We start from the raw sequence: 25,818 nt of genomic DNA on the forward strand, positions 1-25,818 counted from the left end.
TCCAGCACTGTAGTTTGCGGTCATTGAGTGGAGCTGGGTCTTATTGTTGAGATGGAGATCTCTTAGAGAGCTTTCGCTGTTTGATATTACATGGAGCTAGGAGGTCTTTGGTGGACCAGTGTCCTGAACTCGTCCCTCCCACCTCAGAGGCACAGGCCTGACACCTGGCTGGAGCATGAAAACCCTGTCAGCCACATGGCTCAGAAGGAGAGGGAGAAAAAAAGAAAGAAAGAAAGAAAAAGTAAAATAAACTAAAAAGTTATTTTAAAAAATTTAAATAAAAAAGTTGAAAACTAATTTAAAAAAGAAAGAAAGAAAGAAGAGTGGTTCCAAACCAAAAAACAAATCCACCAATGATAACAAGCACTAAAAACTATACTAAAAAAAACCCCAAAACCAAAAGAAAATGGAGAGACAGAACCCTAGGACATATGGTAAAAGCAAAAGTATACAGACAAAATCACACAAAGAAACATACACACTCACAAAAAGAGAAAAACGAAAAAATATATATATATATTAAAAAGAAGGAAGAGAGCAACCAAATCAATAAATAAATCTACCAATGATAATAAACTCTAAATACTAAACTAAGATAAATGTAAAACTAGAAACAAATTAGATGCAGAAAGCAAACCACAAGTCTACAGTTACCCAACGTCCACCACCTCAATTTTGGGATGATTCGTTGTCTATTCAGGTACTCCAGAGATGCAGGTACATCAAGGTGAATGTGGAGGTTTAATCCGCTGCTCCTGAGGCTGCTGGGAGAGATTTCCCTTTCTCTTCTTTGTTCTCACAGCTCCCGGGGTTCAGCTTTGGATTTGGCCCCGCCCCTTCCTGTAGGTCACCTGAGGGTGTCAGTTCTTTGCTCAGACAGGGTGGGGTTAAAGGAGCCGCTGATTAGTGGGCTCTGGCTCACTCAGGCCGAAGGGAGGGAGGGGTACGGAATGCGGGGCGAGCCTGCAGTGGCAGAGGCCAGTGTAACGTTGTAACAGCCTGAGGTGGGCCATGTGTTCTCCCGGGGAAGTTGTCCCTGGATGACGGGACCCTGGCGGTGGCGGACTGCACAGGCTCCCGGGAAGGGAGGTGTGGACAGTGACCTGTGCTCGCACACAGGCTTCTTGGTGGCGGCAGCAGCAGCCTTAACGTCTCATGCCTGTCTCTGGTGTCTGCACTGATAGCCACGGCTTGCACCCGTCTCTGGAGCTTGTTTAGGCAGTGCTCTGAATCCCCTCTCCTCGTGCACCCCAAAACAATGGTCTCTTGCCTCTTAGGCAGTTCCAGACATTTTCCTGGACTCCCTCCCAGTTAGCTGTGGTGCACTAGCCCCCTTCAGGCTGTGTTCACGCAGCCAACCCCAGTCCTCTCCCTGGGGTCTGACCTCCGATGCTGGAGCCTCAGCTCCCAGCCCCCACCCACCCCGGCAGGTGAGCAGACAAGCCTCTCGGGCTGGTGAGTGCTGGTCAGCACCGATCCTCTGTGCGGGAATCTCTCCACTTTGCCCTCTGCACCCCTTTTGCTGTGCTCTCCTCCTTGGCTCCGATGCTTCCCCCCTGCCTCCCCCCATTTCCGCCAGTAAGGGACTTCCTAGTGTTTGGAAACTTTTCCTCCTTCAGAGCTCCTTCCCAGAGGTGCAGGTCCCATCCCTATTCTTTTGTCTCTGTTTTTTCTTTTGCCCTACCCAGGTACGTGGGGAGTTTCTTGCCTTTTGTGAAGTCTGAGGTCTTCTGCCAGCATTCAGTAGGTGTTCTGTAGGAGCTGTTCCACATGTAGATGTATTTCTGATGTATTTGTGGGGAGGAAGGTGATCTCCACATCTTACTCCTCCGCCATCTTGAAGGTCTCTCTGAAACTGTTTAAATTACTATAATTTGTGGTATTCATCGAAATAGTTGAATTCAACCAATAATAATTGGGTGAATATTATGTGCCAGGCCCTATGCTAAATGCTAGGGGAGCAAAAATACATAGCCTTGCCTTCCTGGAAAAGCCTAGAGAATAGTGGTATGAGAAGCATAAAGCTCCATAATATCAATATAATACATGAAGTGATATAAGACAGAGTCTAAACAAGAGGTTCTGAGAATGTAGAGAAGGGACATTTAGTGCAGCCCCAGGAGCTCCCAGGTTCAGAAAAGCCTTCCTAATGGAAACAGCGCCTGAAAGATCTTAAGTGTGAGTGGTAGTAGCTAAAATAGAAGTGTGGAACAGGCAGAGAGAAACGCAAAGACAGCGAGGCACCTAATAGCCTGATGTATGTATGGGAGCTAAAGGCATGAGCCCAGTGTTCCTAGGGCATATCTTTGAGCTGTGGAAAACGTGAAAGAAATAGGTAAGGAACCGCTCAAGGAGAGCCTGCATGCTATGCAGTGAAGCATGGACTTCATGCTGGTATAGATGACCAGAAACTATTGAAGGACTCTAAACAGAAGTTCATGACTCAATAGATTATTTTTTTTTCAATTTTTTTTTCATTGTCCTTAATTCACTCTAGGAAAAATCAGCCCTTATCAAATCACCCATAGTTCTTCCTAATATGATAATTAATCTACCAACAAATTTATGTCTCAAGACTTCACCATATGGTTCAAATGATATGATATTTGCAGGAAAGGCATATTTTAGACTTTCCAATCTAATCCTTTCTTTTTATTTGCAGTATAAAACTGAATCGGGATGCAAAGAATGTGAGGAGCTGGAGGAAAAAAATATTAAAGAATTTTTGAAGAGTTTTGTACATATTGTGCAAATGTTCATCAACCCTTCTTGATTGCAGCTAATCCTTTTCAGCATTTCTATTATTAACAAACATCTCCCCACTGCTTAGAGGCAACAACGAAACACTCAGCATTTCAAATATGCTGCCAAAATAAATTCTTCTGGCAAGAGGATGATCAGGATCTTTGATCGGATGAACTCACAGAAATGAAGGCCGAACAATGGCATTGAGTACCATGGTGTCTACGAACGAAGGACTTATTTTATTCATTTATTTTTAATTTATTATTGAGATTGTACATATTTGTAGCATAATGTAAAATGTCGAATAAAATTGTGTATATATTTTATCTTTTGAAATTGCACTGGTATTTTATGTCATAAGAAAATAGAGGGTGTTTGGTTCAAGGGTGATAGTCAAATTATTTAACAACCACTGGGGCTGGGCACCACTGCTGTAGGTAAAGAGGATGCCCCAACCAATGTGGAAATTGACTACCAGCCTTCCTTTACTTCTCCTTTAGGTGTAGCACTTGGAGGGAGAATTGACTACCAACGAGAAAGGAGGAACTAGATGTGAGACCAGTATTGTTATTGATATATAAAGCACTTGTTATGAGAGAGAGAATTTGCAAGTACCCGGCATGGAATGTGCACCAGTCCATCTCAGGTGGGGATGGCGATAATAAACCTTCACTGATAGGTGGGACTGTGTATCAAAAACTAATGATAGCACCGGTGTTTATATTTCATGCTTCCCCAAGTACAGGTATTTTCTTTTTCCACATTGTATTTGCCATGTTTGTATAATAAAAAACTGCTGATGAGTTAAAGTCAACATGATCTGGCATAAAATAATTGTTTCTATTATTTTTTAGTATACTGTCTAAAATTTTCAAACTCTTTTCAAATGGAACTGACTGAAATGAAATATTCTCATTTCATCACAAATTTCTTTCCCCCGGTTCACTTCTGGCAGTCTTTACTGAGAGACTAAATGGCAGGAATTGATCTCCTAAGAACTGGATTTCTTTCCATTTCACAGTACAAACCATTTCTCTATTGAAACATTCTTTTGGAGTCCAGTGCCCCATCCAGGCTCATGTATCTCATTCTTTTAGTCAATGTATGCTTAAAATTTTCTTTCAAGATAGTTTTAGAGAAATCTGTATTCCATTTCACTTCCAAAGAGTCCTGTGTTTGCTCTCAGTTCATTCCCTGATCTCAGTCCAGACAAATAGTATTTGGCAGCCATTGGGATTGTACCAGTTTATTAAATTTCATTTGAAATGGAATTTTTGATAATGCAATTGTTTTGTTTATTGTATCAGAAGGTACTAAGCAGAAATTTTAAAAGTTAAAATACAGATTTTTTGATAATTATTCAATTAGAGGTCAAATTATTGTAATAAGTCAAGAAAATTTTACTATGTGCATTAAACCCAAATACATTACAGGAATTCTGTTTTTAGTTTAATCTTTCTAGATGCGAATAATAATGTCTAAAACATGACAGTATATTTCTCTGAGATAAAAATAGTCTAGATGGAATGATGGCATTTGTAAACCACAGTCATGATCATGCTTCTACTCTTTTATTTTAGTTCTTGTGGTACAACATTTTGGTTCTTGTGGTACAACATTTTGGTCTGTGACTTGGATAAAGATAGAAGGGGTGCTTATCAAATTTATGGAATGTGTAAATTATGTAACAGAATAAAAATTTACAATTGCCTCAGACTAGAAAGAAGTGCCAGTGTAACAAGATGAAAATTAACAAGGATATACAAAGAGTTCTGTACTTGGCCACAATAATGAACTGCAAGAGAAGGAATAAGGAAGATGCAGCTGGATTCAGCAAAAAAAGATTTTAGGGTTTTTATGCACTAGTAACTCAGTGTAAGTTGACAGTTTGATATGACTATTAAAAAGGCAATTGCAATTGTTGGCTACTTTCATATAAATATATTACTTAGGTCAGTATTTTTAAAGTGTGACCAATGGCATCAAAATCACCTGGAAGCTTTTATGTTTGTTTGTTTTTTGTCTTTTACAGTATTGAGAAATAATTGGCATACATCACTATATACGTTTAAGATGTAGAGCATGAGGTTTGATTTACATATATTGTGAAATGATTAACAAAATAGGCTTGGCTAACGTCATCTTCTCATATAGATACAATATAAAGAAAAGAAAGAAAAAAGAAAACAGGAAAAAAAAATTCTCCTTGAGATGAGAACTTAAAGAATTTACTCGCTGGGACTTCCCTGGTGGTACAGTGGTTAAGAATCCGCCTGCCAACACAGGGGACACGGGTTTGAGCCCTGGTCCAGGAAAATCCCACATGCCACGCAGCAACTAAGCCCATGCACCGCAACTACTGAGCCTGCGCTCTAGAGCCCCTGAGCCACAACTACTGAGCCTGCGTGCCTAGAGCCTGTGCTCTGCAACAAGAGAAGCCACCACAATGAGAAGCCTGCACACTGCAACAAAGTCACCCACACTCACCGCAACTAGAGAAAGCCTGTGCGCAGCAACGAAGACCAAATGCAGCCAAAAATTAATTAATTAATTTTTTTAAAAAAAGAATTGGGCTTCCCTGGTGGCACAGTGGTTGACGGTCCGCCTGCCAATGCAGGGGACACGGGTTCCTGCCCTGGTCCGGGAAGATCCCACATGCCATGGAGCGGCTGGGCCCGTGAGCCATGGCTGCTGAGCTTGTGTGTCTGGAGCCTGTGCTCCGCAACGGGAGAGGCCACAACAGTGAGAAGCCAGCATACCGCAAAAAAAAAGAAAAGGAATTTACTCTCTAAACAACTTTCCTATAAATCATAGGTCAGTGTTAGCTAGAGTCATCATGTTGTACATTACATCCCTAGCACTTATTTATCTCGTCACTAGAAGTTTGTACCTTTTGACCATCTTCCTCTCTTTTTTTAAAATGGGTTGTTTTTAATATTTCACATAAAAGTGAGATCATACAGTATTTGTCTTTCTCTGACTTATTTCACTTAGCATAATGCCTTTAGGTTCCATCCATGTGGTCACAAGTGGTGAAATATCTTCATTTTTTATGGCTAAATAATATTCCATGGGATACATTGTGTGTGTGTGTGTGTGTGTGTGTGTGTGTGTGTGTATGTATATATATATACACATACATATATATGCCTCAACTTCTTTATCCATTAATCCATAGATGAACACTTAGGTTGTTTCCATATCTTGGCTGTTGTAAATAATACTTCTGTGAACCTAGGGGTACAGATATATTTACAAGTTAGTGTTTTTGTTTCCTTTGTATATATTCCCAGAAGCAGAATTGTTGGATCATATATATGGTAGTTCTATTTTTAATTTTTTGAGGAGCTTCCATAGTGTTCTCCATAGTGGCTGCACCGTCTTACAATCCCATCATCTGTGCACAGGGTCCCCTTTTCTCCATATCCTCACTAGAACTTGATATTTGTTGTCTTTTTGACACTAGTCATTCTAATAGGTGTGGGATAACTTCTCATGGTTTTGATTTGCGTATCCCTGACGGTTAGTGATGTTGAGCATCTTTCCATGTATCCGTTGGCTTTGTACATCTTCTTTGGAGAAATGTTTATCAGGTCCATTGAACATTTATTAAATTTTTTTAAATTGAGTTGTATGAGTTCTTTCTTTATTTTGGATATCCACCCTGTTTCAGATATATAGTTTGCAAATATTTTTTCCCATTCTATAGGTTGCCTTTTCAGTTTGTTTGTGGATTCTTTTGCTGTGCAGATGTTTTTTAGTTTGATGTAGTCCCACTTATTTATTTTTGATTTTTGTTGCTTGTGCATTAGATGTCATGTCCAAAAAACCATTATCAAGACCCATGTAAAGGATTTTTATTACTATGTTTCCTTCTAGAAGTTTCATGATTTCAGATCTTACATTTAAGTCCTTAATTCATTTTATTTAATTTTTGTGTGTGGTGTTAAGATATGGGTCCAGTTTCATTCTTTTACATGTGAGTATCCAGCTATCCCAGCACAATTTATTGAAAAGAACTTCTTTTCTCCATTAAGTATTCTCAGCTCCCTTGTCAAATATTAGTTGGCTATATATGCTTGGTGTTATGTCAGTACTATACTATTTTGATTACTATAGCTTTATAGTTTAGCTTGCCACCTTATTTGTTCTTCTTTCTCTGTATTTCATTGGCTGTTTGGGGTATTTTGTGGTTCTATATAAATTTCAGGAGTGCTTTTTCCACCTCTGTAAAAAAGGCCATTGAAATCTTGATAGGGATTGTATTGAATCTGTAGATGGCTTTTGGTAGTATTGACATTTTAACAATATTTATTCTTCCAATCCATGAATATGGGATACTTTTCCATTATTTGTTTTTACTTCATTTTCTTTCATCAATATCTAATAGTATATAGAGTACTTCAACCTCTTTAGTTGAATTTATTCCTAAGTGTTTTACTGTTTTTGCTGCTATTGTAAATGAGACTGATTTCCTTATTACTTTTTCAGAAATTTAGTATATAGAAATGCTACTGACTTATTAAGTCTAAGTTCAATGTATGCTGTTCAGCTTAATAAATTGGATTGGTTATATTTCCCAAACAGTTTTAAAAGAATTCTCTACATACAGAAAAAGAAAAATTTTCAATTCAGATATAAACTACTATCCTAAAGTTAAAATTAAGTAGAATTTAGATGTGAACATGAAGAGAAATGGTACCAAAAATATGTGAAAAACCATTTTTATGATATTAAACTAATGTTTTCTCTTCAAAAATTACCATTGAAAATAAGGAAGGGTGAGCTTGTGTCTTTTGTAGAAACTTATTATATGATTTATTAAATTATATTAAGTTCCTGCAAGAAATGACATGTATGAGATGACTTTTTATTTGAATTTTTTCATTTTTTTTAATATCTTTATTGGAGTATAACTGGTTTACAACAGTGTGTTAGTTTCTGCTTTATAACAAAGTGAATCAGTTATACATGTACATATATCCCCATATCTCTTCCCTCTTGCATCTACCTCCCTCCCATCCTCCCTATCCCACCCCTCTAGGTGGTCACAAAGCACTGAGCTGATCTCCCTGTGCTATGTGATTGCTTCCCACTAGCTATCTATTTTACATTTGGTAGTGTATATATGTCCATGCCACTCTCTCACTTTGTGCCACCTTACACTTTCCCCTCTCCATATCCTCAAGTCCATTGTCTAGTAGGTCTGCGTCTTTATTCCTGTCTTGCTCCTAGGTTTTACATGACCATTTGTTGTTGTTGTCTAGATTCCATATATATGTGTTAGCATACGGTATTTGTTTTTCTCTTTCTGACTTACCTCACTCTGTATGACAGACTCTAGGTCCATCCACCTCACTACAAATAACTCAATTTCATTTCTTTTTATGGCTGAGTAATATTCCATTGTATATATGTGCCACATCTTTTTTATCCATTCATCTGTTGATGGACACTTAGGTTGCTTCCATGTCCTGGCTATTGTAAATAGAGCTGCAATGAACATTGTGATACATGACTCTTTTTGAATTTTGTTTTTCTCAGAGTATATGCCCCATAGTGGGATTGCTGGGTCATATGGTAGTTCTATTTTTAGTTTTTTAAGGAACCTCCATACTGTTCTCCATAGTGGCTGTATCAATTTACATTCCCACCAACAGTGCAAGAGGGTTCCCTTTTCTCCACACCCTCTCCAGCATTTATTGTTTGCAGAGTTTTTGATGATGGCCATTCTGATAGGTGTGAGATGGTATCTCATTGTAGTTTTGATTTGAATTCTTCTAATGATTAATGATGTTGAGCATTCCTTCATGTGTTTGTTGGCAATCTGTATATCTTCTTTGGAGAAACGTCTATTTACGTCTTCTGCCCATTTCTGGATTGGGTTGTTTGTTTTTTGATATTCAGCTGCATGAGCTGCTTGTAAATTTTGGAGATTAATCCTTTGTCAGTTGCTTCATTTGTCAATATTTTCTCCCATTCTGAGGGTTGTCTTTTCATCTTGTTTATGGTTTCCTTTGCTGTGCAAAAGCTTTTAAGTTTCATTAGGTCCCATTTGTTTATTTTTGTTTTTATTTCCATTTCTCTAGGAGGTGGGTCAAAAAGGACCTTGCTGTGATTTATGTCATAGAATGTTCTCCCTATGTTTTCCTCTAAGAGTTTTATAGTGTCTGGCCTTACATTTAGGTCTTTAATCCATTTTGAGTTTATTTTTGTGTATGATGTTAGGGAGTGTTCTAATTTCATTCTTTTACATGTACCTGTCCAGTTTTCCCAGCACCACTTATTGAAGAGGCTGCCTTTTCTCCACTGTATATTCTTGCCTCCTTTATCAAAGATAAGCTGACCATAGGTGTGTGGGTTTATCTCTGGGCTTTCTATCCTGATCCATTGATCTATATTTCTGTTTTTGTGCCAGTATCATACTGTCTTGATTAAAGTAGCTTTGTAGTATAGCCTGATGTCAGGGAGCCTGATTCCTCCAGCTCCGTTTTTCTTTCTCTAGATTGCTTTTGCTATTTGGGGTCTTTTGTGTTTCCATACAAATTGTGAATTTTTTTGTTCTAGTTCTGTGAAAAATGCCATTGGTAGTTTGATAGGGATTGCATTGAATCTGTAGATTGCTTTGGGTAGTATAGTCATTTTCACAATGTTGATTCTTCCAATCCAAGAACACGGTATATCTCTCCATCTGTTGGTATCATCTTTAATTACTTTCATCAGTGTCTTATAATTTTCTGCATACAGGTCTTTTGTCTCCTTAGGTGGGTTTATTACTAGATATTTTATTCTTTTTGTTGCAATGGTAAATGGGAGTGTTTTCTTAATTTCACTTTCAGATTTTTCATCATTAGTGTATAGGAATGCAAGAGATTTCTGTGCATTAATTTTGTATCCTGCTACTATACCAAATTCATTTATTAGCTCTAGTAGTTTTCTGGTAGCATCTTTAGGATTCTCTATGTATAGTATCATGTCTTCTGCAAACAGTGAGTTTTACTTCTTCTTTTCCAATTTGGATTCCTTTATTTCTTTTTTTTCTCTGATTGCTGTGGCAAAAACTTCCAAAACTATGTTGAATAATAGTGGTGAGAGTGGGCAACCTTGTCTCTGATCTTAGTGGAAATGGGTTCAGTTTTTCACCATTGAGGATGATGTTGGCTGTGGATTTGTCATATATGGCCTTTATTATGTTGAGGAAAGTTCCCTCTATGACTACTTTCTGGAGCGTTATTATCATAAAAGGGTGTTGAATTTTGTCTAAAGCTTTCTCTGCATCTATTGAGATGATCATATGGTTTTTCTCCTTCAATTTGTTAATATGGTGTATCACGTTGATTGATTTGCGTATATTGAAGAATCCTTGCATTCCTGGGATAAACCCCACTCGATCATGGTGTATGATCCTTTTAATGTGTGTTGGATTCTGTTTGCTAGTATCTGGTTGAGGATTTTTGCATCTATGTTCATCAGGGATATTGGCCTGTAGTTTCTTTCTTTGTGACATCTTTGTCTGGTTTTGGTATCAGGGTGATGGTGGCTCCATAGGATGTGTTTGGGAGTGTTCCTCCCTCTGCTATATTTTTGAAGAGTTTGAGAAGTATAGGTGTTAGCTCTTCTCTAAATGTTTGATAGAATTCACCTGTAAAGCCATCTGGTCCTGAGGTTTTGTTTTTTGGAAGATTTTTAATCACAGTTTCAATTACAATGCTTGTGATTGGTCTGTTTGTATATTCTATTTCTTCCTGGATTAGTCTCGGAACGTTGTGCCTTTCTGAGAATTTGTCCATTTCTTCTAGGTTGTCCATTTTATTGGCATATAGTTGCTTGTAGTAATCTCTCATGATCCTTTGTATTTCTGCAGTGTCAGTTGATACTTCTCCTTTTTCATTTCTAATTCTGTTGATTTGAGTCTTCTCGCTTTTTTTCTTAATGAGTCTGGCTAAAGGTATGTCAATTTTGTTTATCTTCTCAAAGAACCAGCTTTTAGTTTTATTGATCTTTGCTATTGTTTCCTTCATTTCTTTTTCATTTATTTCTGATCGTATTTTTATGATTTCTTTCCTTCTGATAACTTTGGGGTTTTTTGTTCTTCTTTCTCTGATAGCTTAAGTGTAAGGTTAGGTTGTTTATTTGAGATGTTTCTTGTTTCTTAAGGTAGGATTGTATTGCTATAAACTTCCCTCTTAGAACTGCTTTTGCTGCATCCCATAGGTTTCGGGTCTTTGTGTTTTCATTGTCATTTTTTTCTAGGTATTTTTTGATTTCCTCTTTGATTTCTTCAGTGATTAGGTGGTGTATTGTTTAGCCTCCATATGTTTGTATTTTTTTACAGATTTTATTCTGAAATTGATATCTAGTCTCATAGCATTGTGGTCGGAAAAGAAACTTGATACGATTTCCATTTTCTTAAATTTACCAAAGCTTGGTTTGTGACCCAAGATATGATCTATCCTGGAGAATGTTCCATGAGCAACGTCCCAAGAAAGTGTATTCTGCTGTTTTTGGATGGAATGTCCTATAAATATCAATTAAGTCCATCTTGTTTAATGTATCATTTAAAGCTCGTGTTTCCTTATTTATTTTCATTTTGGATGATCTGTCCAATGGTGAAAGTGGGGTGTTAAAGTCCCCTACTATGATTGTGTCCATTTCCCCTTTTATGGCCGTTAGTTTTTGCATTATATATTGAGGTGCTCCTATGTTAGGTGCATAAATATTTACAATTGTTATGTCTTCTTCTTGGATTGATCTCTTGAGCATTATGTAGTGTCCTTTTCTGTCTCTTGTAATAGTCTTTGTTTTAAAGTCTATTTTGTCTGATATGAGAATTGCTACTCCAGCTTTCTTTTGATTTCCATTTGCATGAAATGTCTTTTTCCATCCCCTCACTTTCAGTCTGTGTGTGTCCATAGGTTTGAAGTGGGTCTCTAGTAGACAACATATATACGGATCTTACTTTTGTATCCATTCAGCCAGTCTATGTCTTTCGCTTTGAGTATTTAATCCATATACATTTAAGGTAATTATCTACATCTATGTTCCTATTACCATTTTCTTAATTGTTTTGGGTTTGTTATTGTAGGTCTTTTCCTTCTCTTGTGTTTCGTGCCTAGAGAAGTTCCTTTAGCATTTGTTGTAAAGCTGGTTTGATGGTGCTGAATTCCCTTAGCTTTTGCTTGTCTGTAAAGGTTTTAATTTCTCTGTGAAACCTGAATGAGTTCCTTGCTTGGTAGAGTAATCTTGGTTGTAGATTTTTTCCCCTTCATCACTTTAAATATGTCCTGCCACTCCCTTCTGGCTTTCAGAGTTTCTGTTGAAAGATCAGCTGTTAACCTTATAGGGATTCCCTTGTGTGTTATTTGTTGTTTTTCCCTGGCTGCTTTTAATATTTTTTCTTTGTATTTAGTTTTTGACAGTTTGATTAATATGTGTCTTGGCGTGTTTCTCCTTGGATGTTTCCTGTATGGGACTCTCTGTGCTTCCTGGACTTGATTAACTATTTCCTTTCCCATATTAGGGAAGTTTTCAACTATAATCTCTTTAAATATTTTCTCAGTCCCTTTCTTTTTCTCTTCTTCTTCTGGGACCCCTATAAATCGAATGTTGGTGCAGTTAATGTTGTCCCAGCTGTCTCTGAGACTGTCCTCAATTCTTTTCATTCTTTTTTCTTTATTCTGCTCTGCAGTAATTATTTCCATTATTTTATCTTCCAGGTCACTTATCCGTTCTTCTGCCTCTGTTATTCTGCTATGGATCCCTTCTAGAGAATTTTTAATTTCATGTATTGTGTTATTCATCATTGTTTGTTTGCTCCTTAGTTCTTCTAGGTCCTTGTTAAACATTTCTTGTATTTTCTCCATTCTATTTCCAAGATTTTGGATCATCTTTACTCTCATTACTCTGAATTCTTTTTCAGGTAGACTGCCTATTTCCTCTTTATTTGTTTGGTCTGGTGGGTTTTTACCTTGCTCCTTCATCTGCTGTGTGCTTCTCTGTCTTCTCATTTTGCTTAATTTACTGTGTTTGGGGTCTCCTTTTTGCAGGCTTCAGGTTCGTAGTTCCCATTGTTTTTGGTGTCTGTCCCTAGTGGCTAAGGTTGGTTCAGTGGGTTGTGTAGGCTTCCTGGTGGAGGAGACTAGTGCCTGTATTATGGTGGATGAGGCTGGATCTTGTCTTTCTGGTGGGTAGGTCCATGTCTGGTGTTGTGTTTTGGGGTGTCTGTCACTGTATTATGATTTTAGGCAGCCTCTTTGCTAATGGGTGGTGTTGTGTTCCTGTCTTGCTAGTTGTTTGGTATAGGGTGTCCAGCACTATAGCTTGCTGGTCGTTGAGTGGAGCTGGATCTTGGCATTGAGATGGACATCTCTGGGAGATTTTCACTGTGTGTTATTATGTGGAGCTGGGAGGTCTCTTGTGGACCAGTGTCCTGAACTTGGCTCTCCCACCTTAGAGGCACAGCCCTGATGCCTGGCTGGAGCACCAAGAGCCTGTCATACACATGGCTCAGAATAAAAGGGGAAAAAAGAAAGAAGAAGATAAAGTTAAATTAAATTAAATGTTATTAAAATAAAAAATAATTATTAAAAAATTTTTGAAATGTAATTTAAAAAAATGAAAAGAAGAACAAGAGAAAGTAGAGAGCAACCAAACCAAAAAACAAATCCACCAATGATAACAAGCACTAAAAACTATACTAAAAAAAAAAAAAGGAAAAAATAATGGGCAGACAACCCTTGGACAAATGTTAAAGCAAAGCTATACAGACAAAATCACACACAGAAGCATGCACAACACAGTCACAAAAAGAGAAAAAGGGAAAAATACATATATATCGCCCCCAAAGTCCTCCTCCTCAATTTAGGGTGATTCATTGTGTCTTCAAGTATTCCATAGATGCAGGGTACATCAGGTTGATTGTGCAGATTTAATCCACTGCTCCTGAGGCTGCATGGAGAGATTTCCCTTTCTCTTTTTTGTTCGCACAGTTCCTGGGGTTTAGCTTTGGATTTGGCCCCGCCTCTGCGTGTAAGTCGCCTGAGGGCGTCTGTTCTTCGCTCAGACAGGACGGGGTTAAAGGAGCAGCTGATTCGGGGGCTCTGGCTCACTCAAGCCGGGGGGAGGGAGGGATCTGGAACGTGGGGGAGCCTGCATCAGCAGAGGCCAGCATAACGTTGTAACAGCCTGAGGCGTGCTGTGCGTTCTCCCGGGGAAGTTGTCCCTGGATCATGGGACCCTGGCAGTGGCAGGCTGCACAGGCTCCGGGGAGGGGAGGTGGGATAGTGACCTGTGCTTGCACACAGGCTTCTTGGTGGGGGAGTTTCTTGCCTTTTGGGAGGTCTGAGGTCTTCTGCCAGCATTCAGTAGGTGTGCTGTAGGAGTTGTTCCACATGTATATGTATTTCTGATGTATTTGTGGGAAGGAAGGTGATCTCCACGTCTTACTCCTCCGCCATCTTGAAGCTCCCTCTGAATTTTTTCTTATGCTAGCGTTCATCAAGCTGTTTCATACTTATTGTTATAGTTAATGATATATCCAAATTCTATTTCTGGTACCAATTTATGCTGTGTTGGCAACTGGAGAATGAAACAGCAATGTAGACAATAGGCAAAATTGATTTTTATCCATCTTCTTTGAATTCCAGTAAATGTTTGCCAAATGTGCTTTTCTGTTTCAACCAAACTAAATATTATAATCTTATTTCTCTCAACTATTAATTATTTTACTTCTGAGAGTCAAGAATTTCTTAAAGCACAACAGTGCTTTTCATTTGTTAATTTTGTACCCTGCAACTTTACTGAATTCATTGATTCAGTTATACATGTATCTATTCTTTTCAAAGTCTTTTCCCCTTTAGGTTGTTACATAATAATATTGAACCCACAATTTAGTTTTTGTATTTTTCAACTTAGGATTTCGGTCTGTATTTTTTTTTTTTTTGGAGTAAAATTGCTTTTCAATGTTGTGTTAGTTTCTGCTGTACAATGAAGTGAATCAGCTATAAGTATACATATATCCCTCCCCCTCGGACCTCCCTCCCATCCTCCCACCCATCACTATTTCCTTGTGTAAACGAGAAATGTTTTGTTCCTGCACCGTTTTCCTGCTTTCATTTATTTGCCTGTCTCTAAACGTCCTTAAGTGGATTATTCTGAATTCTTTGTCTGATAGTTCATAGATCTTCATTTCTTTAGGCTTTATTGGAGCTTCAGTGGTTTCCTTCGGAGGTGTCATATTTACCTGATTTTTCATGGTCTTTGATTCCTTAATTTAGCATCTGTGCATTTGAGTAATCTGACTCCTTTTCCAGATTGTACAGGTTGCTTTGGCAGAGACAGTGCTTCACCACTCATCTCAGTTTGGGTTTCTGGGTGTGTCTGCTGGTAATGTCCTTAAGCAAGTGGGACCTGTTATTATGGTCTATTTTGGGGCAAGGCAACTGAGCTTTGAGGATGGGGCTTGATGGGAGGTGCCACTGGCTGAGAACAGTTGGATAGGACGACTCACTGGTTTCCTACCCAGGTGAGGCTGTAGGATGGACTCTGCAGTCGCCTGAATTCTCTGGTCAGTCTTACTAGAAGGTCAGGAATGGGTACGATTTTCAATAATTGATGGGACTATGAATTAGCTTCACTGCCCAGGTAGGGCAGCAGGATGGGACCCAGGGCATGTATAGCTCATTGTTTAGGGACCCAAATCAGGCCAAAATGTGCACTGAACTACCTAGTCAGGTGAGGCCACTAGCTTTGCTCTGCAGATGGGGAGAGCCAACAGCTGTGCTGTCTGTTCAAGTGCCACTGTACATAGGCTACTGAAAGGGCTCTTCACCTTCCTATATGCGCTGGTTAGGTTCCCTGGTAGGACAGGCTGAAGGACCATGAATTCGATTCCTTGCCAGGACGCAGTGGGAGAAGCAGCTCTAAAGCTAGTAAAGCTCTTCATTTGTTGTCTTAACTCAAGCCAACCAACACCCCAAGTTTCCTGACAGAGCAGGGCCACTGGTGAAGTAGCAAGATACCAAATTAATGCACAGAAATCTCTTGCATTACTATATGCTAATGAAAAATGCACCATTTTTAACTGGAAGTTTCCAATCCAGTCCTTAGACAACAGTTAGCCTCCAAGCAGTGCTTGTTGGGATGGAGGAAGGAAAACCACATTACCAAGAACCGTAATTATCACATTATATAACCAATATTGTCACATTATCAATAACCATAATTATCACCTTACATAACCAATATTATCACATTACCAAGAACCATTTATAGTGACTGGTAATCTATTCTGGTTATATAAGCACAGAGTGGGTTTAAAATTTGGTATTTTCCAATGCTCAGAATTCCTCCCACATTAGTTACTTAATATGGATAACTTCAGTTGATCTTAAGAAACTCAAGGCATAGATGTGCAACTTCTTAAAGCATTCTTAGCTAACTTAAGAAAAAAAGTAATCACACAAAACAATCTAAATTTTATTTTTTATGCTTGTATTCTTAACAAATTAGTCTTTCATTTGCGTTTCAAAATTTTCCCATCTTGAACTGTTCTTAATTAACCAGCTCAGTGTTATTTGCCTAGACTGGTATGCTGTGTTTATGTCTCACCTGCCCTAAATGCTGAAGGTATTTGTCTTATATTACGTATAATAAAGAAAGCACAAATTCATAGACCTAAGACCTCAAATAGTAAAAGCAAACCTAATAAAAATCAGGTTTATAGCCCAAAGTTATACTGATGAATTATATTCTTACCTTTTCTTAATTTCAGATAAAGAAGAAGATGTATGAGAGACTATTATTTGTACACTCTCCCTGGCAATAAGCAGAAAGGACTAGAGGGCAGAGGACATGGAACTACAAAGAGAACCAATACATAATTTGTGAGCCCAGAGATTTTAAAACCCAATCACAAGCCTAGTTTTATAGACTCTCATTCTTTATCTTAGAACAGAGAATCATTGAGATTATTTTATTTTGCTGCTGTTGCTGTTGTTGTGAGAGGCGCCTTATATGTTTTGATGTGTTACTGTTTCTATCCATCAAAGTCAATGTTCCCTAAGTTCATACTGACATATGATATACAAATCAAGGAATGTGGTTGATCCCTCTCCTCCTCCCACCCACACAAATACTGAGAATGCATTTTTTCTCTTTCATCTGTGTTATATCAGGCTTAGTGTAAGCTTTCTGCATTCATATGTGAGTCATGGTTAACGTATGCATGTCATGTATAAATACTTTGCCCAGAAGAAATCCCATTTCCATAGAGATTTGGTTCAATGCTTCTGAATGTGTCTGATGACTAAAGTTCATCTTCACTGAATAATTTATTATGCAAGGTAAACTTTAGCTTTATTGAAAAGTCCCCTAATTGTATGATCTACCTGAGGCAACATAGAAGAAAAGTTAATGAATCACTAATGAGTCCTGATTTTGTCCTATATTTTATTTCTTTAATCCTGGATTTCAAAGTAAGTTAACTATTAGAAAAATTAAAGAGGAAATTGTTACACAGAAGCAGAATTGAAAATTATACCTTTAGGTTTTACAAACTGTGTCAACATTCCCAGAATGTTATCATCAGAGAATCTAGGGTCACCCTCCAGCTGGCTTGTCCTCATCATTATCATTAGGGAATTCCCTCCATCAATCATATTGTAACCCCATTTGTTGAAAACCTACTGTATGTGAACATTATGCTAAGTGCTGCTCAGCCCTCATGGAGTTTACATTCCAGCAGGAAAGTCATATTATCAAATTAATCACTCGAGTGCTTATTCAGGTATTTTCAGTTCTATGAAGGGTACCAGGCAAGCACATGAAGAGAAGAACTGTTGATATCTGAGCTCTGCTATGAATTATAAAGAGTCAATCAGATAGATAGCCTGACAAACCTTCAGTCAGGAAGGTTGACAGCAAGTTCAAAGAGCAGAAGGAAAGCCAGTGTCTAAAGTTGGAGAAAGCCCTGAAAGAAGTTGGTAAGGTAAGCATCAACTGGTCTCATAGGCTCTGATAAAGATTTTTCTTTATACTCCAAAAAAAAGGGACTCTTATTCTGACATGTCATAGGCTCTGATAAAGATTTTTCTTTATACGCCAAAAAAAGAGACTCTTATTCTGACATGTATAAAAAAATATAGGTGGCATTGCTTCTGCCGTTGAGACAAGAGTTGTAGTCAACATCTCCTTACCACTAAATGCCAGCATAATAAAATTATTTCTAATAACATCATCTTACATGGGCCTAATGATTGCAGTCATTTAATGAATTCCTTACAACACCTAATAGAAATAAACTTTAGCAAGTAATTATTGGTTCACTGTCAAAAACAAGAAACCTGTTTGCAGTACCTATGACTTGAGAGGCTAACGTCATGAGGATTAACATATATGTCCAGAATTGGAATCTGAGGACAGTCAGAACTGACCTGTAGTCCAAATTTGAACAGCGGGAAGGACTTTCTAAATCACTCTTTAATGAGAACTATTTGATAAAAGGGAGGCCCTTCATTCTCATTAAGAAAAATGGGGTAGAGGAAAGCACCAGGATATAATGATAGTGCGACAGGGCACAGTTAAAACGGGAAGTGGAAAGAAGCAAGATAGGCATGACCAGGTGGAGAGAGAGAAAGCTTCAAAAGCACAATTTCACTAACGGAATAAGGGACTCATGGGATCAGGCTATACAATGGCTTAGAAGAGATAAAAGCTGACTTTTTGTAAGGAGATGATAAGAAAGAAGCAACATTTCTGGATCTTAGTGACAACTAAGATCCTAAAGGTGAGACAAGAACATCAGTACAGTGACAAGTACCATCTTCACAAGGGTTTTAAAGATCATGGTCATCAGCCAGGTTCAGATTCCTGAGTTGATTTAATACAGTCAAAGCCCCCCACAGTGTGTCAATGGATTCTGCTCTCTTAAGGGCACATGGAGGCTGATGCAAGTAATAATGATCCTCTTACACTTTCATGGTTCTTAAACGTTCACAAAGCACTTTTATCTATATTATTTTTTTTTGATAAATGTTTCCATCCCTCATGGGTATAGGTGAAGAGAGGCAGAACCTATTTGCTTATGTTTCTGATATGTAAGAAACCAAGAAATCAGCTGAAAATGTTGTCCACATTCAGCTGTGTTTTTTCTATGCCCTATTGTCTTTAGATTTCTTTTCAAAAAATCATGAGCATAATACTTGGGGTGGGAAATTATCTGTTGTTAAGGAAATCAAAACAGAGTTTAAGCAGATATTTTTATTCCATATTTTGATTATTTTTTCTTCACACAATTCTATTCTGGTGTTTTGTTTGCTTTGCCCAGATGACAAATGTGCCATTAAGATTATTCCGCCTGAATTAATTACCTTTTTATAGTAAAAGAAAATCCCCTCCTTTTGACAAGTAAGATGTTTGTGCTGTATTTATGAATAGAGGCAGCTGTCATACGCAGCATTATTAATAGCATTGCTTTAAGCATCTCATCAGAAAAGAAATCCACTCTTCAACATAATGTAAGCTCTTGGTGTTCCAGAGTTTATTAAAGAGTGAAAACCACAGACCTGTTATCCACACCACAGCATAATAAGAAAAATATCATACTTTCTATGAAAGAGGCACTCAATTCAAACTGCAGACATAAGGCAGTACTCTTTTAAGTGGTTATTGTCTTTGCTGGTCACTTGGGCCTGATTTTTCAGTGCTTCACAGGTTAAGAGTGTGGGGATCACCAAAGTGGTTCTCCTTGGAAACAGAAAGTTAACAGCTGCCCCAGACTTCATTTAAATGGTCACAATTATGCTATTTCCTGCTTTTCAGTTGAATGGGTTTTTGATGGGTGATATGGTCATTGTAGAAAGGATCTTTCCCTTCTACAGTGACCATTTACAATTTTTCCCTTCTACTCAGTAAGACTGAGTAGGTTTGCAAAGCATAAGAACCCTTTATCCTCACAGGTCTTCTGAGTTCTATGCCAGAAAAGATAAGACAAAGTATAACCCTTTATCACCACCATGAGATCATAACTCTCCAAGGCATCTGACTGGGCTTTAGAATTTCCCTATTTGAAGGAACTTGCTTTCCCGGGAGGCCATACTTTTTTCTCAGCAGAGCCAACTTGTCCCTAAGGATTCATTTCATTTCTTAGTCACCTTTGTTTTATCTTCAACAACAAACATAAACTGTGCTCAAAGGAATGAATATTTGCAAGCAGTGTACCGAGGACCACATATAGAAGCCCGAGGTGTAGACCTCAAGTGGGTGCATTGTCTTTAGAGAACTGAAAAACAGTAATAAAACTGAAAGTCTGTCTGCCTTTATGATCACGATGTGCAAGTGATTCTAAACAGTGCCAGTGGTAGAATACCCTTCCCTGAGAAAACTGTTTTTTGGAAGTCTATGTCTTAAACAATTGCTTAGGTTATAATTTTTAATACTATGTATGTAATCTGCAAATTAGCTCGTATTTACCACTTATCCTTTAATAAGCATTGTATTTTACATGGAAGTTAGTTTGAAGACCTCAGTTACATGGCTGGCCGCCAACCTTAGTGGATTCAGTTGACCCTGACTTCTAAAGAGTTCAGCCTTTTTCACACAGTTGGTGTTTTCACTGCTCTGGGCTTGCATGCATATTCTTTAAATAGATTGAAATAAATAATGATAACACAGTGATTGGAAAGATTAAGAAACCGTATCTTAACTCAATTTTGATTTGTGTCTAACATTTAAAACTAAAAAAGAGAGCAAACCATGAGATGTAATAGTTTAGCAAATTCAGGTTTTAGTTCATTCATGAAACTTTACTGAATGTGACTAATATCTTAACTTTGAAATGTTCTCTTTTTGAGTTGTTAATTATTTGATTTAAAAATAAAGAAAAAGTGAAGAAAATAAAATGCTCCATCTGTGGTTTGATTTATTTGCTGTCTAAATTGTCTCTTTTGCAGATGTTTCTGTTTTATTAAAATTTAATTAGGGGCTTCCCTGGTGGCGCAGCGATTGAGAGTCCGCCTGCCGATGCAGGGGACACGGGTTCATGCCCTGGTCCGGGAAGATCCCACATGCCGGGGAGCGGCTGGGCCCGTGAGCCATGGCCACTGAGCCTGCGCGTCCGGAGCCTGTGCTCCGCAACGGGAGAGGCCACAACAGTGAGAGGCCCGCGTACCGCAAAAAAAAAAAAAAAAAAAAAAGTCCATAGGATTTCTGTAATATGACCAAAATGCAGCGTCATTTATATTATATGTATAGAGGGTGTGTGGTGCTTGGATCCAGAGAGACATAAAATAAGAGAAGAAATTCAATCATAAGACTGGCACCTTTCTTCATCAGAAATAAAGCATAATATCAATAGTCTCACATTAGCATTTAATTTTGTATCAGGCTTTATGCCATTATCAAAGTCGACCACAGCTTGATAGCACTCACAATAGATGGTTATTTAAGCAGGAAAAATAAATAGTTGTTTAACCTCATTTAAATAAATAAATAAACAAACAAATAAAACGTACTCCCACTGCCCCAAAGATTTTAGGGATTTAAATAATTCATGTTCACAGATACGAACCCAATTTTAAATTGAACTAAAGCATACTTAATAAGAGAAGATCATTCACCAGCAAGTGTAAAGCAGCTGTACAGTGGGGAAGTGTCTGAACATTACAAGAACCGTGACTAATGGATTAATTATCACACAGAGCATGATTTTATAGTGTTTCAAACATGTTAAACTTTTCAAGCCAGGAGACAATTTCTATTTTGCTGTGATGCCTTAAACAATGGATAATTCTAAAATATTTAGGCAGCATATATTTACTAAGACTCACAGAGGACATAGCCCTACCCAGAGCTGCTTTGCAAATATCAATATAGTGCTGAGATAAATTTGCTAACAAACATATCAATCTCATTTATCTAATTCAGAGCTGTCCTTGTAAGTCCTTGGATCTAGGTCCTCATTTAAATGATACACTTTTTGATTAAAACCTTAAGGACTAATTGTAAAAATCACATTAAAAATACTTATTACAGATTTTAAAAATTGGCTTAATCATATTCTTTATTCAAATATAGTTCCAAATTATACTTGATTATTATTTTTAAAAATTCTATCCTTAAAAGATGGTAATTTTGTAATAACCTATAAGTGAAAAGAATTTGAAAAAGTATATATATATATATCACTTTACTGTACACCTGAAACTAACAAAACATTGTAAATCAACTATACTTCAATAAAAAAAAATTATCCTCAAAAGATGGTAATTTGATACCACTGAGAACATGTAGGAGATCCATTTGTAGGTCCTGGTATTATTTCTAAGAACTGAGTCTTTAGTTGAAACATATTAAAGAAGTAGTTTCAAGGTAATTGGCACTAAAATGGGTGATAAGAATATAATATGAAAAATACACAGCTTCCACCTATTCCTGCTCCAGCTCTCAAGAAACTGAGAACCAGCCCATGATAATGCCATCTTATAAGTCCATGCCAGAGTTACAGAAAATTTGCTGTGCCATCCTGGAAGGAGTAAAGAACTTTGGTAGGAAAACAAGGAAGTGGAAAGTGTCTCCAATAGAAAGAACAGCATGTATGATGGCATGAAAGCACAGAGCCAAGACGGATATGCTATATTTAGAGATTTGCAGATTCTCCTATGTCTGAAGCACAGAGGCCCAGACGGTAGTTAGGGTATCAGATGATGAGAAGTAGTTCTTACAGGACAAGCTCAGAGTTTCAGTTTTATCCTACATGAGAACAGAAATCAAAGATTCTTAAGCAGGGAACTAATGTGTCCATATTTGTGTTTTAGAAAGGTTCATCTGCTGCCAGTGACCAAGAAGGCCTTAGTATTCCCTTTTGCTTGACTAAACTTCAGACAGATTTCTTCTGGTCTTTAGGGCCCTGACTTCCCTTTTTTAGAGCATTTATTTTAGAAAACTTGTAATTGCAAATTCTTTCTCTGTTTCTTTGAAATGTCTGTAAATTTTCTTAAAAGCCTGTTTCCAGTTTTACAACCCAAGGAATGCCTTTCTCGAGGACCTGGGAGCCACCCGTTTGGAATGTAATCATCAAGGAAGATAGCTCCTCTATCTCCCAGCCTCTGAGGGAGGGTAGGAACCTAACTTCCATGGGCTACTTGTTCCAAAACTACCTTCTGTAATGAAGATAGGAGAAACTTAACTTTTCCATTGGGTAAGGCTAATTAGCAAGATCTGAATGGCAGGCAGGGTGTCCTACAATTCCTCCCACCCTAGCTCTTCAAAACTCACCAGGCTTTTGTTTCAGTGGAGTTGAGGTCAGTCTCTTGCCCCTACTGCAATAGTCTTGAATAAAGCCTTCCTTGCTTATTAAATTTTCTCCAGTGCAATGTTTTACTTTGACACCAGTTTGGATAGTGGTTTTATGGGTAATGGGTAAGGGGAAGAGGGCACTGGGTGCAGGTTATTAGTTATGAATCCATTACCATAAACGGGCAGAGCTATTGAGACTTCATTAAGAAATTACACAAAGAAGAGAACGAAGTAAGCAATATTATATTTAGAGGGTAGAGTCTATAGGACTTGGTGACCATGGATTTTTAAAGATATGAATGGAGAATGAACTCTCAAGTTTTTGACAAGAATGAAACCTTTTGGTCTAGTGAACCATGCTAAAACTCACTAATGAAGCACATTTTTTAAAATTCACGTATGGAAATGGAGATGGGTACATGCATTTGTCTCACTGCAACTCCCTGGGTTGCCATCAGGAGGACTGTACAAGCTACATATGTCAAAGTCCCCCTACAGATCTTGAAGGCATAGGCCATAAGGATAAGAATATGGCAGTAGGCAATGTTGGCAGACCTCATTTTGAGAAATGGAAGTCCTTTCACAGAGTTCTTCCTTCCTGTGCCAACCATGAGTTCTTGTAAATATGTTGCTGGTTGCTGAGGAGTATTGGGGATAAGCATCTTGCATCTGACCTCTATACTGGTCAAGGCAAACTCATCGCAGCTACCATTTGGTTAGATTTAATGTTGGAAGCAAGAGTCCATTTGAGAGATATTGGCAAAAAATAGCATTGAACAGATTCAGATATTCTGCATATTTTCAACCAGAACATAAAACTCTGTCTCCCGGGCCATTCTCTATATTTCATCAACAGACGGTGTCACAGTCGATTGCTGTGCTCTTGCACCAGCATATAAAATCTAAAGCAGCTATCCAAGGGTGCATTAAACATAAAACGCCGGAGTCATTCTGTCTTACATGGAAACATATGGGAATCTTTGCTTCCTAATAAAGAAAACAATGGGGGTGGAGGCAGTCACCATAGGATTAATCTGAATCACAAAGCTTCCAGACTCAGCAAACAGCTTGAAATGTGCAGCAGTTTAGGTTGTTAACTTTCAAGTAAAATGGAATTTTAGAGGGAGAGTATTCATTTCCCCCAAATTTCCAAAAAACTCAATTCCTCATTCGCCCCAAAAACCCAGATGATCTCTTCAGCTTAATATTAAGCTTCTTTAGACAATATTTTATTAATTGTGCTCAGTGCACACTTTGTTTCTCTGAAGACTAAGCCCAGTTTACTCCCAAATTTTAGCCAACCTCCCACCAAAGAAAGGTGGTGCTTGATTTCATCTTCCCATGTGAAACGTTTTAAGAGTCAGTCTGAGGGGAATGAGGCCATTTGGCTCTATCACTGAACTAAACTGTATTTGGAATGGGGGACAGAAATGCAAGAACAAAGAGGAACTGCTTTGAAACTGGGATGATTCTTAAATTCTGGAGCTTCTTTGCTTGCCTTAGAGGCAATTGAACCCGTGGCATCATGTTCATGGAACTGTATTTGAGCAGTTGCATGATGAGCTACACTGTTTCTACTTGGAGAAGTGTGGAGAATGGAAAGAATACTTTTGCCTTCAGAGGTGTAAACTTATGGAAGTTTATCCTCTGTGAATTTATGCAAGCTCAATATTAAAACCATAGTTTAGAGAATGGAGCTGATTTGTATATGTTGATCTCTCTCCCTCCCTCTTTTTCTTCCTTCCTTTCCCCTTTTCCCCCTCCTTCCCTCTGCCCTTCCTTTCTTCCTCTCTCCCTCCCTCCCTCCCTTTCTCCTTTTGTCTGTCCTTCCTTCTATCCTTCCTTCTGTAGTGATTAAAGACCACTAAGATGTCCTACTGCTGTTTGACGCTGTTGGCAAATCATTGAGATCTTCAAACAGCTCCAACCTAATGGTCCAGAATTCCATTCGTCACTAAAACCAAAATAAAGCTTTAGGGCTTCTAGTCCAAATTCCCTATCTTTGAAGGTCTAGACATAAATCTCATTGATGGTATTATTTACTATGTTCTAGTTCTAAGTATTGAGAAGCAGTTTATTTTCATGTCAGTAGTCATGTAATCAGTGCCCTCTAATGAAACAGAAAAATTTTATCCTTTCCTTCAATCTTCATAATTCAAAATAACGAACTCCAAACAACGGGACCTCAGAAACACATTTAGTCAGAAAGAAAGTGCAATTCTAAGTTGGAGTAAGGAAAATGTAGGCAGAAATTGAAAAGATTATTTAACTATCATAAATGTTATTTAACTATGACAAATCCTTAGGAACTGACTTATAGCAGGTAGTTTTATTTTTCCTGAAGGCATATACTCCTTATTCTACGCACTCATCCACTACCTGTGTTTTCTAGGTCATCCATGCCCGTCCTTGATGGCAATACCAACATTGTTCAGTTCCGTTTATGAGAATTCAATGGATGGCAGCACAAGTTCAAGCTATAAACCATGGAAAAAGAGAACAGAAGATGACGTAGAAAATGGGCTTTCATGGCATGGCTCTGATGCATATTGTGACCCAACAAATAGTTTTCTTTCATGCATTTGAGGTTTACATTCCAATTACCAAAAGGCTGGTCTTTCTCCATTTCAGGTGGGTAAATGCCAACAGGATATATAAACCATCAGTTTCTTGTGAATGACTTTAAGGGAGTGAAATGAATGTTTTACAGCCTTCTTGGGCAGGTTAACCATCAAGCAAATAAATTGATTGACTGAACAGTTACTGGACTTTGACAAAGTG

General features: G+C 38.0%; 1 protein-coding gene across 5 annotated transcripts in view; it reads left to right on the forward strand.

Annotated features, from left to right (window-relative positions):
* The window catches only part of IL15 (interleukin 15), a 90,969-nt gene extending 87,405 nt beyond the window's left edge, over nucleotides 1-3,564 (forward strand). For all 5 annotated transcript variants that reach the window (XM_029235529.1, XM_029235528.1, XM_029235532.1 and 2 more), the window contains one exon: nucleotides 2,663-3,564. In XM_029235529.1, the coding sequence (XP_029091362.1) occupies nucleotides 2,663-2,773 (111 nt within the window). In that variant the 3' untranslated portion in view covers nucleotides 2,774-3,564. The remainder of the gene's footprint in view (nucleotides 1-2,662) is intronic.
* The last annotated feature ends 22,254 nt before the right edge of the window (nucleotides 3,565-25,818 follow it).

Source organism: Monodon monoceros, unplaced genomic scaffold, assembly GCF_005190385.1.
Source record: "Monodon monoceros isolate NGI ecotype Baffin Bay Population unplaced genomic scaffold, NGI_Narwhal_1 Super_Scaffold_20, whole genome shotgun sequence".
Taxonomy (NCBI): Eukaryota; Metazoa; Chordata; class Mammalia; order Artiodactyla; family Monodontidae; genus Monodon; species Monodon monoceros.